The sequence below is a fragment of the Onthophagus taurus genome, unplaced genomic scaffold, assembly GCF_036711975.1.
Source record: "Onthophagus taurus isolate NC unplaced genomic scaffold, IU_Otau_3.0 ScKx7SY_15, whole genome shotgun sequence".
NCBI lineage: Eukaryota > Metazoa > Arthropoda > Insecta > Coleoptera > Scarabaeidae > Onthophagus > Onthophagus taurus.
In genome coordinates, this window is record NW_027248940.1 from 264,567 (window position 1) to 280,990 (window position 16,424).

Here is a 16,424-nt window from a genome sequence, read left to right on the forward strand (position 1 = left end):
AACAGGATCAACCGTGTGTAATGGAGATTCAGGCGGTGGAATGGTTTTTCAAAGATCCGCTGGATCCGGAAGAAAAGTTTACCAACTTCGCGGAGTCGTCTCGTTAAGCGTAGCCCTTCAAAACGAATTTAAATGTGACCCAAAACATTACGTCGTCTTTACCGACGTCGCGAAGTATTTAGATTTTATCAAAAACGCAATGCAACAATAATTTTTTTATTAATTACTATTTTAAGCAATAAAAATATTAAAAAAAAAAATAAACTTACTTATTTATAATTCAATTTTATCATAAACTTGATCAGGAGTTTCATTATCTAATTCAAAATTCCTCCCATAAATTCCAAACGTTAATAACCTCGATTCCGGAGTTAATAACTTCATTTTTAAATCAACGTTTTTTTCGTTTACATCGATTTGGGTGAATTCGAAATTTTGGGGCGAAATCGGCTCCAAGCTGCTTAATAAAGTGTTTGGGAAGTGTTGTTTATGTTGGGTTTTGATAGTCGAAGCTGTTATTTCGATCGATTTGAACGTTGTGACCCAATCGATTTTTGAGTACGGAATAAATCTTTGCCCACAAGATTCCTGGGTGTCATCTTTACAAAAACTGATCGCACACACTTCTAATCCTCCGTTAATTGGTCCATTGAACGATCTTACCCCCGAAAAAATTAAAGCGCGATATTTGTAATGGAATTTTTTTGATTCGACTTCATCGATTTTAAGTTTAAAGTGACAGCATAAATTTTTATGGCAAACCCTTTTATCGACATCCCCATTAATTTCGAATGAAGTATAAGCTACAATATTATTATTAATAAATTATTAAGACACTGGTCTGATATCCATAAATCCCAGCCATAAACTTAAAACATACATAATTCTGTAACCAATACGATTATTTGACTCACCAAATTATTACTTATACAGGGTGTCTCAGCGAGACCGATCATTAGACGTTTCTGGGGTTCTGGCGAAAATAAAAATTTGAGAATTCAGACTTAAGTATTATCAATTACGATCTCTTCGTCTAAAATACGGTTATACCGGAAGTCGCCACCAACACCCTGTATATTTTTACATATTTGGATTTGTCTGTTTTCAAGGTTTATAAATAACTTTCCTTTTTCTAATTTGATTCGGCCGTTCTCGAGTTATTCGAATTTTTCTTGAAAAATCTGCTCCAGCAGACATTTGTTCAAAAAATTAGAGAACACTCGATTTTTGGGATGTGGCTGAAGTTAGATTCATATTCGAATCTGTACCAGATTCAGATTCATAAAATTACAGTTGACCAGACAAGTATTGAACATATCAATTGAAAAATCGTTTTCTGAAACTACAGAAGTTGTAGCAATCTGCGACTACCCTGGATAATTCGAATAGACCCTCTAGTATGTTCCTTGTCTACCCTCACCCTCAGATTTGCCGTAGGGGCCGAGGGGTTCCTCGTTTTCAATAGCATACTTAGATATTATTTTCTCAATAACTAGAGACTGCAGCACCCTGATACTAGTCTAGATTATTGCATTAGGTCCTCTGGTATCTTTCTAGCCCACCAGCACCCCCAGATTTGCCGTAGGGGCCGAGGGGTGAATTTTTTAATATTACTCGTTTTCAATATCAAATGTAAACATTATTTTCTCAATAATTAGAGACTGCAGCACCCTGATACTAGTCTAGATTATTGCATTAGGTCCTCTGGTATCTTTCTAGCATACCAGCACCCCCAGATTTGCCGTAGGGGCCGAGGGGTGAATTTTTTAATATTACTCGTTTTCAATATCAAATTTAAACTTTATTTTCTCAATAATTAGAGACTGCAGCACCCTGATACTAGTCTAGATTATTGCATTAGGTCCTCTGGTATCTTTCTAGCATACCAGCACCCCCAGATTTGCCGTAGGGGCCGAGGGGTGAATTTTTTAATATTACTCGTTTTCAATATCAAATTTAAACTTTATTTTCTCAATAATTAGAGACTGCAGCACCCTGATACTAGTCTAGATTATTGCATTAGGTCCTCTGGTATCTTTCTAGCATACCAGCACCCCCAGATTTGCCGTAGGGGCCGAGGGGTGAATTTTTTAATATTACTCGTTTTCAATATCAAATTTAAACTTTATTTTCTCAATAATTAGAGACTGCAGCACCCTGATACTAGTCTAGATTATTGCATTAGGTCCTCTGGTATCTTTCTAGCATACCAGCACCCCCAGATTTGCCGTAGGGACCGAAGGGTGAATTTTTCAATATTACTCGTTTTCAATAGCAAAGTTAAAAATTATTTTCTCAATTACTAGAGACTTCAGCACCCTGGGACTAGTCTAGATAATTGTATTAGGTCCTCTGGTATCCTTGTAACCCATCAGCACCCCCAGATTTGCCGTAGGGGCTGAAGGGTGAATTTTTCAATATTCCTCGTTTTCAATAGCAAAGTTAAAAATTATTTTCTCAATTACTAGAGACTGCAGCACCCTGGGACTAGTCTAGATAATTGTATTAGGTCCTCTGGTATCCTTCTAGCCCATCAGCACCCCCAGATTTGCCGTAGGAGCCGAAGGGTGAATTTTTCAATATTCCTCGTTTTCAATATCAAATGTAAACATTATTTTCTCAATAATTAGAGACTGCAGCACCCTGGGAATAGTCTAGATTATTGCATTAGTTCCTCTGGTATCCTTCTAGCACACCAGCAACCCCAGATTTGCCGTAGGGGCCGAGGGGTGAATTTTTTAATATTCCTTGTTTTCAATAGCAAATTTAAACATAATTTTCTCAATTACTAGAGACTGCAGCACCCTGGGACTAGTCTAGATTATTGCATTACGTCCTCTGGTATTCTTCTAGCCCATCAGCACCCCCAGATTTGCCGTAGGAGCCGAAGGGTGAATTTTTCAATATTCCTCGTTTTCAATATCAAATGTAAACATTATTTTCTCAATAATTAGAGACTGCAGCACCGTGATACTAGTCTAGATTATTGCATTAGGTCCTCTGGTATCCTTGTAGCCCATCAGCACCCCCAAATTTGCCGTAGGGGCCGAAGGGTGAATTTTTCAATATTCCTCGTTTTCAGTATCAAATGTAAAAATTATTTTCTCAATAACTAGAAACTGCAGCACCCTGGGACTAGTCTATATTATTGCATTATGTCCTCTAGTATCCTTCTAGTCCACTCGCACCCCCAGATTTGCCGTAGGAGCCGAAGGGTGAATTTTTTAAAATTCCTCGTTTTCAATAGCAAAATTAAAAATTATTTTCTAGACTAGACTAGAAGAACTAAAGACTACAGCGCCCTGGGACTGGTCTAGATTATTATATTCAAAACTTATTCAATATTTAGTTTGATTTGAAAGTATAATTTTCATATGGCTTTTACTTCTTTATTAATGAAACTTGAACGACACTTTTCAAAATTTTTAGTCACATTAAAGCATTTAAATTAATTTTTTATATTGTTTTTTGTATTTGTTTTTTATATTATATGTTTTTTATATTGACACGGCTCTACCTGTAACGTCGGTAGCTGTGCCTTACTTATAAAGGTTTCATTATCAGTAGAGGGTTCTGATAAATGTTCTTCATCTAATCTATCATGAATATTACTAAATAATGAAACGTTAGAAACAAGTAGCTGCGATATAGTTGGCGACGAACGTTTTAGAATGGGGCTGTTACTATTTAGTATTATAGTTTCATTTGCATTAGTAGATCTTTCTTTTATTTCAATGTTATTATATAGAAGTAAAAGCAATACGAAATTATAATATCAAACTAAATATTACATCAATTTTAAATATAGTAATCTAGACTAGTTCTAGGGTGCTGCAGTCTCTAGTTATTGAGAAAATAAAGTTTAAATTTGATATTGAAAACGAGTAATATTAAAAAATTCACCCCTCGGCCCCTACGGCAAATCTGGGGGTGCTGGTGGGCTAGAAAGATACCAGAGGACCTAGTGCAATAATCTAGACTAGTATCAGGGTGCTGCAGTCTCTAATTATTGAGAAAATAATGTTTACATTTGATATTGAAAACGAGTAATATTAAAAAATTCACCCCTCGGCCCCTACGGCAAATCTGGGGGTGCTGGTGGGCTAGAAGGATACCAGAGGACCTAATGCAATAATCTAGACTAGTATCAGGGTGCTGCAGTCTCTAATTATTGAGAAAATAATGTTTACATTTGATATTGAAAACGAGTAATATTAAAAAATTCACCCCTCGGCCCCTACGGCAAATCTGGGGGTGCTGGTGGGCTAGAAAGATACCAGAGGACCTAATGCAATAATCTAGACTAGTATCAGGGTGCTGCAGTCTCTAATTATTGAGAAAATAATATTTACATTTGATATTGAAAACGAGTAATATTAACAAATTCACCCCTCGGCCCCTACGGCAAATCTGGGGGTGCTGGTGGGCTAGAAAGATACCAGAGGACCTAATGCAATAATCTAGACTAGTATCAGGGTGCTGCAGTCTCTAATTATTGAGAAAATAATGTTTACATTTGATATTGAAAACGAGTAATATTAAAAAATTCACCCCTCGGCCCCTACGGCAAATCTGGGGGAGCTGGTGGGTTAGAAAGATACCAGAGGACCTAATGCAATAATCTGAACTAGTCCCAGGGTGCTAGAGTCTCTAGTTATTGAGAAAATAATATCTAAGTATGCTATTGAAAACGGTGAACCGCTCGGCCCCTACGGCAAATCTGAGGGTGAGGATAGACAGGGAACATACTAGAGGGTCTATTCGAATTATCCAGGGTAGTCGCAGATTGCTACAACTTCTGTAATTTCAGAAAACTATTTTTCAATTGATATGTTCAATACTTGTCTGGTCAACTGTAATTTTATGAATCTGAATCTGGTACAGATTCGAATATAAATCTAACTTCAGCCACATATTTTTGGGATATCAATTTAGGATTGAGAACATGCTTAAGCAACATGATGGAGTATGTTTTGGTGCCGAGAACTGCTGTCTAGAACGTTTGGTCACTTTACTATGGCACGTTAACTTTTCAAAATTTGGAAGTACCATAACTTCATTTTTTTAAACGGCACCCCCCATATTTTATTTTTTAGCCGTCTTCGGTATCTCACTCTACATCTTTTATATCCCATATGTCCCATACCTAATATTAATAGTTTGGGAGATAATTAGGGTTTTTTGAAAAATGCACACATATTATATGGATATTTAGCCTAGTATGCCATGAAAAACAAGCCTTCTCAATGAGTTCTTGTCAAAGACTCACTTGATGCATGTGAGCTAATAATTATCTGTTATGTCCCTTAATATTATTACTGAAACGAGTTAAAATCGATAACAATAACGAAAGTAATATTTACACAAATCAAAAAATTCTTAATTTATTTTTTATGCATGAAAAGCGCGACAAAGTTCATAGTATGATTCCCAGATCTTCTTTGGCAGCTCGAATTGAGGTGTTGGGACTGGGCTCGAAATAAGCCAAGGTATTCACCTCTTCCGTTGCATTATCTACTACATTTTTTGGACAGTTTAACACGTGATTAATTCGTCCAAAATGCAAAAAATTTGCTTCTATTCTTCTAAATTTACGTTTTGTCATCGGAGATAAATGTGGATAATTTTCATTAAACATTCTGCAAGTTCTACTAAGAACTTTGTCGCACTTTTCGTGCACAAAATATAAATTATGGATTTCTTCATTTGTATAAACATTATTTACGTTATTAATATCCATTTTAACTGGTTTTAGACTCACAAGCATCAAACAACCTAAATTAGACTTTGACGTTTATCAATAAGTCATTAAACATTTGTTTTCCATGGCACACTAGGTTAACATCGATATGATATGTGAGCATTTTTCAAAAAACCCTAATTATTACTCAAACTATTAATATTAGGCATAGGACATATGGAATATAAAAGATGTAAAATGAGACGCCCAAAAAGACTAAGTAATAAAATATGGGGTTGCTATTTAAAAAAATGAAGTTATGGTGCTTCCAAATTTCGAAAAGTTAACGTATCATAGTAAAGTGACCAAACGATCTAGACAGCCGTTCTCGGCACCAAAACATACTCCATCATGTTGTTTAAGCATGTTCTGAATCCTAAATTGATATCTCAAAAATTGAGTGTTCTATGATTTTTTGAACAAATGTCCGCTGGAGCAGATTTTTCTAGAAAAAATCGAATAACTCGAGAATTGCTGGTTCAAATTGCAAAAAGTAAAGTTATTTATAAACCTTCAAAACAGACAAATCCAAATATGTAAAAATATACAGGATGTTCCGTTTAAAAAAATAAAGTAGGTGGCGACTTCCGGTATAACCGGGAGTGCTAGAAATCTGAAAATATTTTAGATGAAGAGAATGTAATTGATAATACTTAAGTCTGCATTCTCAAATTTTTTGTTTGGCCAGAACCCCAGAAACGTCTAATGACCGGTCTCGCTGAGACACCCTGTATAGTTGTTAGGGCTCGTACATACATACAATAACCAAGATAATTGCATTTGCTGGTTTTACGATATTTTCAATTTTGGCCTCTAGGGGAAAAACAAAAGACGATAGCACTTTGAGGTTTTCGACATTGGATTTTTTTTTAAAGAGATAGGGACATGTAAGCTACTTTTTTTCTAGCTCTTATAGTTTCCGAGATAGCCTATTCGAACATCGAATTTGAACCACTCTGTACGTCTCACTGCACGATATTGAAGAACCTCGCATACTTTTTTTACCACTCATACTTGCAAATATCGTAACACACTTCGTAAACACTAGTAGTTTTTAACTTTTGCCGTTGAAACGCGAAAAGCAAACTAAATGTCTAAAGCCGTGTGTCCACTACCAAGTTTCTTGCGGAAGTTGCTTCCAGAAGTGACTTCCGCAAGAAAACTTGGTAGTGGACACACGGCTTAACTAATCTTAAAATATTGTGTTTTATATTCAACACCTTGTATAAGTATGGAATCTATAGCAGAAACCACAAGAGGTGGCAGTGACAGATCGCTTAAAAATGGTATGAATCAAGATATGGACGTACGACTTAAATTATTTCACCACATACATTAATGTAGGTTATGTTAGTAATGGAGGTTATATGTCAAACATTTTCAAAGATATTATTTAATGATTTTCCTTTAAAAAAAAACATTTTTGGCTTATGAAAACACTAACAGATTCATGACAACGCTCACAAGACGTTTCGATTTGAGGTTATAATTATAGAGCATATACAGGATGTCCCAGACCACCCGTACTAGCCGATTTATTCGGAAACGGTGAGTCCTAGAGAGTTGAAATAAAAAATTCGTCAACTAAAGCAGACACCCTCCTTCTAGATAGTGTGTAACGACCGACCAACAACAACCGGAAGTGGGTGCAATTGAGTAGTACTTTAATATTTTATATGTAAAGAGGGGTCAATTACGATATCATCGTAAAGAACTCTTCAATAGAAATCTTTTTTGTTTGAAAAAAATTTGTATATTGCTAATCGTTTTCGAAATAATCCACCCTAATTGTTGGTACTTTTTACCGGTGTTATTTAAGTTGACAAATAGATGTCGCTATTCGTCGTTTTGAAAAATCGTGTAATTTAGAAATGGCTGGTTAATAACAAGAAATTGTTTTTACTAACAAAATGAATAAAATAACAAGGAGTTTTTTTTACCACAGAAGAATATTACAAAACACTAAATAATAAAACTTAATAAATTAAAAATTATAAAAAAAAAATAAAATTATTTAATTGTTATTGACAGAACGTCAACTTTGTGAAACTAGCAGTTATCAATTCTTCGTATTTATCTTGAACAACTAATTAGAATTTTATTTAAACATCAACATGCCTTTCAACAATGAAGAAGCGTATGACATGTTGATGTTATTGGGGGAATGCAGACAAAATTTTCCACAGCAAAGTCGTCATGTCTTCAGTCGTCTTGCTTGTAGAGTTAAGCGATTTGGGGTAGTTCGTCCTAATCACAACATCAGACACAGAATAAAAAGAACCGTGCAAGACAATCGAACAGCGGAGGTAATAGCCGGTGTTGAGTTATACCCTCATTTATCCGTCCGTGATATGGCAAGGGAATTCGATATCACCAAGAGCTCAGTCCAACGGATATTAAAAGAAAATAAATTTTACGCTTATCATGTAAATCTTTGCCAAGAATTAAGAGATCAAGATTTTAATAACCGATTACAATTTTGTAATTGGTTATTAGGCCAAACTCAATTTTTTCATCGGAATATCCTTTGGACAGATGAAGCGACATTTAAAAGTAATGGGCAGTTAAACCTGCACAATGCCCACTACTGGTCAGAAGTTAACCCCCATTGGATGGTTGAAATGAACAATCAAAATCTGTGGTCTCTAAATGTGTGGTGCGGGATTTTGGGCGACACCATAATTGGGCCCTTTTATTTTGATGGCACTCTCAATGGTCGCAGGTATGCGGAATTTCTTGCTGGCACATTGCAGCATGATTTGTTGGGTGACATTCCACTAGCAATAAGGAGGAGATTGTGGCTACAACAAGATGGCTGCCCAGCACATTATGCTGCGGTATCTCGTGCGATTTGTGACCAAAAATTCCCTGGGCGATGGATTGGAAGAGGAGGTTGTGATTTGACCCCTCTTGATTTCTATCTTTGGGCTCGACTTAAGAATTTAGTTTATAAACATCGACCAACAACAAAGGAAGAAATGAAGAACAGAATTCAAGAAGCGTGTCAGAATTTAAGTGCAAGAGAAATTTTAAATGCGGTAGATAGTGTAAGGCTCCGGCTTGAAAAATGTGTTGCTCAAAATGGTAGACAATTTGAACATTTATAATCTTTATTATCTTGATTTTGTTAATTTTTTATTAGATTGAGCGTTTTGTCGTCCAAATAATTCCTTTCCATAGTTATTTTATTCATTTGTTTAATAAGAACTGGTATTTTTACTTTAATTTATTAAGTTTTATTATTTAGTGTTTTGTAATATTCTTCTGTGGTAAAAAAACTCCTTGTTATTTTATTCATTTTGTTAGTAAAAACAATTTCTTGTTATTAACCAGCCATTTCTAAATTACACGATTTTTCAAAACGACGAATAGCGACATCTATTTGTCAACTTAAATAACACCGGTAAAAAGTACCAACAATTAGGGTTTATTATTTCGAAAACGATTAGCAATATAAAAATTTTTTTCAAGCGAAAGAGATTTCTATTGAAGAGTTCTTTACGATGATATCGTAATTGACCCTTCTTTACATATAAAATATTAAAGTACTACTCAATTGCACCCACTTCCGGATGTTGTTGGTCGGTCGTAACACACTATCTAGAAGGAGGGTGTCTGCTTTACACCGTTTCCGAATAAATTGGCTGGTACGGGTGGTCTGGGACACCCTGTATAGTTTGTTTTCGCCGCTTTCCTCACCGCTCTGCTCGCCGCTTTGCTCGTCGCGTCAGTATGTGTTTAGCCTTAGTCAGCGATATAGGAGATAGTATATATATGTTATAGAGTAACATCCCTTAGAAGAACAGACATACTTTTTCGACGTGGCCATTTGAATTGTACAGCAGACATATTAAACTAATGCTATCTCTTTCTAACACACATTACTCTCTAGCGGTTTATGAATTTTAATTTACTATGTATGGCATTTGTAAGAGCGGAAAACGATTATTTATTGCCAGCTCTCGTGTCGTCTACTATAACAACAATTTTTTTTTCTCGAAAACCTTTGAGGGTTACAGGGTTTTGAAAATTGATAAAAATTCTTAGAACTGTGTTCTATTATGTGATAGAATTTGGCTTAATTGGAAGGTGCCCATCAGGGTGAAAATTGTTACGTAGTGGTTACGGAATTGTGATTGTTTAAAGTTATGAGCTGGGATTTATGGATAACTTCACATCAATTTTTAATGTTACATTTCAAATTATTAGCGATTAATCGGAATCCATCCCTCTCCAAACCTTTCCGATCAATCTCATCGACATCTTCATCCACTTTTCTAATTAAATTAGCTTCATTTAAATTTTTATAAACATCATCAACGATTAATTTAGACCCATTAGATTCAATGGTAAAACTTCTCGGTCCTTTTAACCCTTGGTAAATTCCAGAACCACCGCTACCAACTTTAGGATCATTCGCGTTGGCAGCTAATAAAGTGACGTTATTCCCCGAAGCCCACATATCTTGCATTTGAAGCGCTTAAATAATTAAAATTGAATTACTAAATTAATTCAAATAAAACAAATTAATTTACCCGTTAGAAATGGGGCCTCTGCAAACCACATTGTGGGATAAACGAAATGTTTAACCCCCAACTTTCGAACAAGAACTTCACCCGGTTCTTCGAACAATATATCGAAACAAATAAAAGTCCCAAAAGTAACTCCAAAATCCGTTGTGAACGTAACATACTCAGGATTTTTTGGGCGGCAATTTTGGGGTTCATGGAACAAATTAAACTTCCTGTATTTCTTAATCACATCTCCGTTTCGATCAAAAATCACGTTTGTGTTGTACAAATTCCACTTTTCCGTGCATTTTTGTACCTCCCTTTCATCATCCTCCTCACAAACAATCTTTTCCACTGTATTTATAACGATGTATGTTTTTAAATCTTTAGCTGCACATGAAATGTCTTTAATATACTCTGGAAAATCATTTTTCAAACTAGATAAACATGGATTTACTTTTATTGAAGGCTTATTAAGCTTAGGTAACTCAACTGCGATGTCTATGAGAACTTGGCGATGATTAAATGCGGTTAAAGTTGTTATTGTAGCTTCTGGAAACACTGCAATGTCTAATTGGGGGGCTTTTTTAATGAGATTAATGTAATTCTCAACGTTTTTCTTGCATAATTCTTTGTAGGTTATCGAATTGTTGTGTTGGATTGGATGATATTCTATTATTGCTGCTTTATAAGTTGAATCGGTTAAAACCTAATTTGAAATAAATAAGACGTAATTCAAATAACAAAAAATAATGAGGTTAGATTACTTACAGTTTTGATAGAAAATAATAAAACGCTAATTATAATGAGTTTCATGACACTTTTTTAATTGCAAATCATTTAATTTATTTTATAAATATGGTAAAAGACTGTGTTAATCTTTTTAACCTTTAAAACGCTGATAAATGATATCTCATCACAAATATATCAATTATTCTTTTTATATTACATTGATGTCAAATTGGTTGCATATCTAAACAATAAATTATATAATAACAATAAATTATATCTTAAATTAAAGCTTAAAAAGTCCTCTTCATGATAGTATATAATATATTATGTGTGGTTATGTGTTACATAAAAAATTTCTTTAGAAAATTGAATCCAAAAATTATTTTTAATACCAACTTGATTTGGAGTAGCAATTTTTTAAATTCAAATTGATTCTGAATTAATTAATTGATTACTTAACGAGGAAGAAAGATTTAAGAAAATCACTTTTATATCTCAAAATTTATTTTTATCTTATTTTAATTTAATTCTATATTACAATAATTAAAATAGACGTTTAAACGTCACTTTTGACGTTTCGCTTTTATTAAAACGATCTAAATTTAAAGGTGGGTAATTAAAATTAACGTTTTAAACATTTAATTAATGAATTTAACGTATCATCATTAAATCGTAATCAAAAATAAAGTTTTAATTTCAAATTGATTTCTAAATGTTAAATTATTCAAATTGCCGTTTAACGTGACGTACGTACATATATAATTATCAATTTTGACGTTTCGCTTTTATTAAAACGATCTAATTTAAAGGTGGGTAATTAAAATTAACGTTTTAAACATTTAATTAATGAATTTAACGTTTCATCATTAAATCGTAATCAAAAATAAAGTTTTAATTTCAAATTGATTTCTAAATGTTAAATTATTCAAATTGCCGTTTAACGTGACGTACGTACATATATAATTATCAATTTTGACGTTTCGCTTTTATTAAAACGATCTAATTTAAAGGTGGGTAATTAAAATTAACGTTTTAAACATTTAATTAATGAATTTAACGTTTCATCATTAAATCGTAATCAAAAATAAAGTTTTAATTTCAAATTGATTTCTAAATGTTAAATTATTCAAATTGCCGTTTAACGTGAAGTACGTACATACATATATAATTATCAATTTTGACGTTTCGCTTTTATTAAAACGATCTAATTTAAAGGTGGGTAATTAAAATTAACGTTTTAAACATTTAATTAATGAATTTAACGTATCATCATTAAATCGTAATCAAAAATAAAGTTTTAATTTCAAATTGAATTCTAAATGTTAAATTATTCAAATTGCCGTTTAACGTGACGTACGTACATATATAATTATCAATTTTGACGTTTCGCTTTTATTAAAACGATCTAATTTAAAGGTGGGTAATTAAAATTAACGTTTTAAACATTTAATTAATGAATTTAACGTATCATCATTAAATCGTAATCAAAAATAAAGTTTTAATTTCAAATTGATTTCTAAATGTTAAATTATTCAAATTGCCGTTTAACGTGACGTACGTACATATATAATTATCAATTTTGACGTTTCGCTTTTATTAAAACGATCTAATTTAAAGGTGGGTAATTAAAATTAACGTTTTAAACATTTAATTAATGAATTTAACGTTTCATCATTAAATCGTAATCAAAAATAAAGTTTTAATTTCAAATTGATTTCTAAATGTTAAATTATTCAAATTGCCGTTTAACGTGACGTACGTACATATATAATTATCAATTTTGACGTTTCGCTTTTATTAAAACGATCTAATTTAAAGGTGGGTAATTAAAATTAACGTTTTAAACATTTAATTAATGAATTTAACGTTTCATCATTAAATCGTAATCAAAAATAAAGTTTTAATTTCAAATTGATTTCTAAATGTTAAATTATTCAAATTGCCGTTTAACGTGAAGTACGTACATACATATATAATTATCAATTTTGACGTTTCGCTTTTATTAAAACGATCTAATTTAAAGGTGGGTAATTAAAATTAACGTTTTAAACATTTAATTAATGAATTTAACGTATCATCATTAAATCGTAATCAAAAATAAAGTTTTAATTTCAAATTGAATTCTAAATGTTAAATTATTCAAATTGCCGTTTAACGTGACGTACGTACATATATAATTATCAATTTTGACGTTTCGCTTTTATTAAAACGATCTAATTTAAAGGTGGGTAATTAAAATTAACGTTTTAAACATTTAATTAATGAATTTAACGTTTCATCATTAAATCGTAATCAAAAATAAAGTTTTAATTTCAAATTGATTTCTAAATGTTAAATTATTCAAATTGCCGTTTAACGTGAAGTACGTACATACATATATAATTATCAATTTTGACGTTTCGCTTTTATTAAAACGATCCAATTTAAAGGTGGGTAATTAAAATTAACGTTTTAAACATTTAATTAATGAATTTAACGTATCATCATTAAATCGTAATCAAAAATAAAGTTTTAATTTCAAATTGATTTCTAAATGTTAAATTATTCAAATTGCCGTTTAACGTGACGTACGTACATATATAATTATCAATTTTGACGTTTCGCTTTTATTAAAACGATCTAATTTAAAGGTGGGTAATTAAAATTAACGTTTTAAACATTTAATTAATGAATTTAACGTTTCATCATTAAATCGTAATCAAAAATAAAGTTTTAATTTCAAATTGATTTCTAAATGTTAAATTATTCAAATTGCCGTTTAACGTGAAGTACGTACATACATATATAATTATCAATTTTGACGTTTCGCTTTTATTAAAACGATCTAATTTAAAGGTGGGTAATTAAAATTAACGTTTTAAACATTTAATTAATGAATTTAACGTATCATCATTAAATCGTAATCAAAAATAAAGTTTTAATTTCAAATTGAATTCTAAATGTTAAATTATTCAAATTGCCGTTTAACGTGACGTACGTACATATATAATTATCAATTTTGACGTTTCGCTTTTATTAAAACGATCTAATTTAAAGGTGGGTAATTAAAATTAACGTTTTAAACATTTAATTAATGAATTTAACGTATCATCATTAAATCGTAATCAAAAATAAAGTTTTAATTTCAAATTGATTTCTAAATGTTAAATTATTCAAATTGCCGTTTAACGTGAAGTACGTACATACATATATAATTATCAATTTTGACGTTTCGCTTTTATTAAAACGATCCAATTTAAAGGTGGGTAATTAAAATTAACGTTTTAAACATTTAATTAATGAATTTAACGTATCATCATTAAATCGTAATCAAAAATAAAGTTTTAATTTCAAATTGATTTCTAAATGTTAAATTATTCAAATTGCCGTTTAACGTGACGTACGTACATATATAATTATCAATTTTGACGTTTCGCTTTTATTAAAACGATCTAATTTAAAGGTGGGTAATTAAAATTAACGTTTTAAACATTTAATTAATGAATTTAACGTTTCATCATTAAATCGTAATCAAAAATAAAGTTTTAATTTCAAATTGATTTCAAAATGTTAAATTATTCAAATTGCCGTTTAACGTGACGTACGTACATATATAATTATAAATTTTGACGTTTCGCTTTTATTACAACGATCTAATTTAAAGGTGGGTAATTAAAATTAACGTTTTAAACATTTAATTAATGAATTTAACGTATCATCATTAAATCGTAATCAAAAATAAAGTTTTAATTTCAAATTGAATTCTAAATGTTAAATGATTCAAATTGCCGTTTAACGTGACGTACGTACATATATAATTATCAATTTTGACGTTTCGCTTTTATTAAAACGATCTAATTTAAAGGTGGGTAATTAAAATTAACGTTTTAAACATTTAATTAATGAATTTAACGTATCATCATTAAATCGTAATCAAAAATAACGTTTTAATTTCAAATTGATTTCTAAATGTTAAATTATTCAAATTGCCGTTTAACGTGACGTACGTACATATATAATTATCAATTTTGACGTTTCGCTTTTATTAAAACGATCTAATTTAAAGGTGGGTAATTAAAATTAACGTTTTAAACATTTAATTAATGAATTTAACGTTTCATCATTAAATCGTAATCAAAAATAAAGTTTTAATTTCAAATTGAATTCTAAATGTTAAATTATTCAAATTGACGTATATAATTGTCAATTTTGACGTTTCGCTGTCATTCAAAATGATCGAATTTCTATATTTGCTTTAAAAAGGATTATTTAGGATTTGCTATTAAAGTCTTGTTTTAATTCCTTAGATTAATCGATTTTGCTTAATCGTTTCTTATCGATATTAATTAATCGTTTGTAATAGACCTTTACGATGTTTGTAAGTTTAATTTCGGGCAAAGAATTAATCTCACAACTTTACGTTTTAGAAAAATACTTTCTTAACATTAATCCCATTAATTTTTCTCGTAAACTTAGCACATCCCAACGTTTTTATTTCTAATCATGATAAATCTAAAATAATCGAATTAGGGTTCGAAAACTCGTTTTGCGACGTTCACAATAACCAGTAACTCAAAGAAGTAAGTAAACCGAATCAAACATGGACCTAAAATTATGTTTTTTTAAGCTATGATATACATAGGATTTTAAGAAAAAATGAAATAGCAATTGTGGACGATGATACTTTTAACGCAATCGAGTTAAGGTGTGCAGAAAAAGAGGAATACGGACTTATTTTCCCCGGGACTTTGTGGTGTGGGAAAGGTTCAAAAGCCGAAAGTTACCACGAATTGGGTGTACATAAAAAGGAAGATGAGTGTTGTAGAGAACACGATCATTGCGCAAATACTCTTCAACCCGGCGAATGCATAGAAAACGTCTGCAATAACTCACCTTATACGAGATCTCATTGCGATTGCGACCTAAAATTTCAAACATGTTTGAGTAATCTTCACACGATTACTGCAAATGCGATAGGGGCGATTTTCTTTAACATCGCTAAAATGCAATGTTTCAAGGAAGATGTTTGTATTGAAAGGTGAAAGGATATCTTAAAATATTAAATGTAATTAATATATATTTATTGATTTAGGAGAAAATTAATAAGATGCTCGATTCAATTTAAATTAACACCAAAATATCGAGTTTCATTTATTAAAGAAGCTAAAAAGTTTTTGGGGCGCCTTTTCAAATTAGTAAAAATAAATTAATATGTATAAATAAATTTGTGAACACTTTCTGAAGTGGTTTTATTGAATTAAAGCAAATCGGAAAAAATAGTTAATAAGAGACATGTTTTATTCATTTTTATCGGCAAGTTCATCTTCATTGTTATTTTCATTAACTGCAAAGAATTCTTCTTCATGTATCTAAAATAAAAATTGTTAAGTGTGTTTAAGGTTGTTCATCTTTCAGTAAGTCTAAGAATTCGACATGTATGTTAGATACTTCAGTCAAGTTGC

General features: G+C 31.4%; 3 protein-coding genes across 4 annotated transcripts in view; 2 read left to right on the plus strand and 1 right to left on the minus strand.

Moving 5' to 3' along the window:
- The window catches only part of LOC111421757 (chymotrypsin-like elastase family member 2A), a 49,988-nt gene extending 49,687 nt beyond the window's left edge, over nucleotides 1-301 (plus strand). For both annotated transcript variants that reach the window (XM_071200849.1, XM_071200850.1), the window contains one exon: nucleotides 6-301. In XM_071200849.1, coding sequence (XP_071056950.1) covers nucleotides 6-211 — 206 coding nt within the window. In that variant the 3' untranslated portion in view covers nucleotides 212-301. The remainder of the gene's footprint in view (nucleotides 1-5) is intronic.
- On the minus strand, nucleotides 201-11,178 carry LOC111420139 (vanin-like protein 2). Its single transcript, XM_071200851.1, has 4 exons — nucleotides 11,023-11,178; nucleotides 10,276-10,960; nucleotides 9,935-10,219; nucleotides 201-803 (listed from the first exon to the last, which is right to left on the minus strand). The coding sequence occupies exons 1-4, from the start codon at nucleotides 11,065-11,067 to the stop codon at nucleotides 274-276; spliced, it is 1,545 nt and encodes a 514-aa protein (XP_071056952.1). The 5' UTR covers nucleotides 11,068-11,178; the 3' UTR covers nucleotides 201-273.
- Nucleotides 11,179-15,334: 4,156 nt separating this feature from the next.
- On the plus strand, nucleotides 15,335-16,206 carry LOC111420138 (phospholipase A2 isozymes PA3A/PA3B/PA5-like). The gene is made up of 4 exons (XM_071200923.1): nucleotides 15,335-15,340; nucleotides 15,390-15,529; nucleotides 15,590-16,000; nucleotides 16,055-16,206. Exons 1-4 carry the CDS (start codon nucleotides 15,335-15,337, stop codon nucleotides 16,170-16,172), a joined length of 675 nt encoding a protein of 224 aa, XP_071057024.1. The 3' UTR covers nucleotides 16,173-16,206.
- The last annotated feature ends 218 nt before the right edge of the window (nucleotides 16,207-16,424 follow it).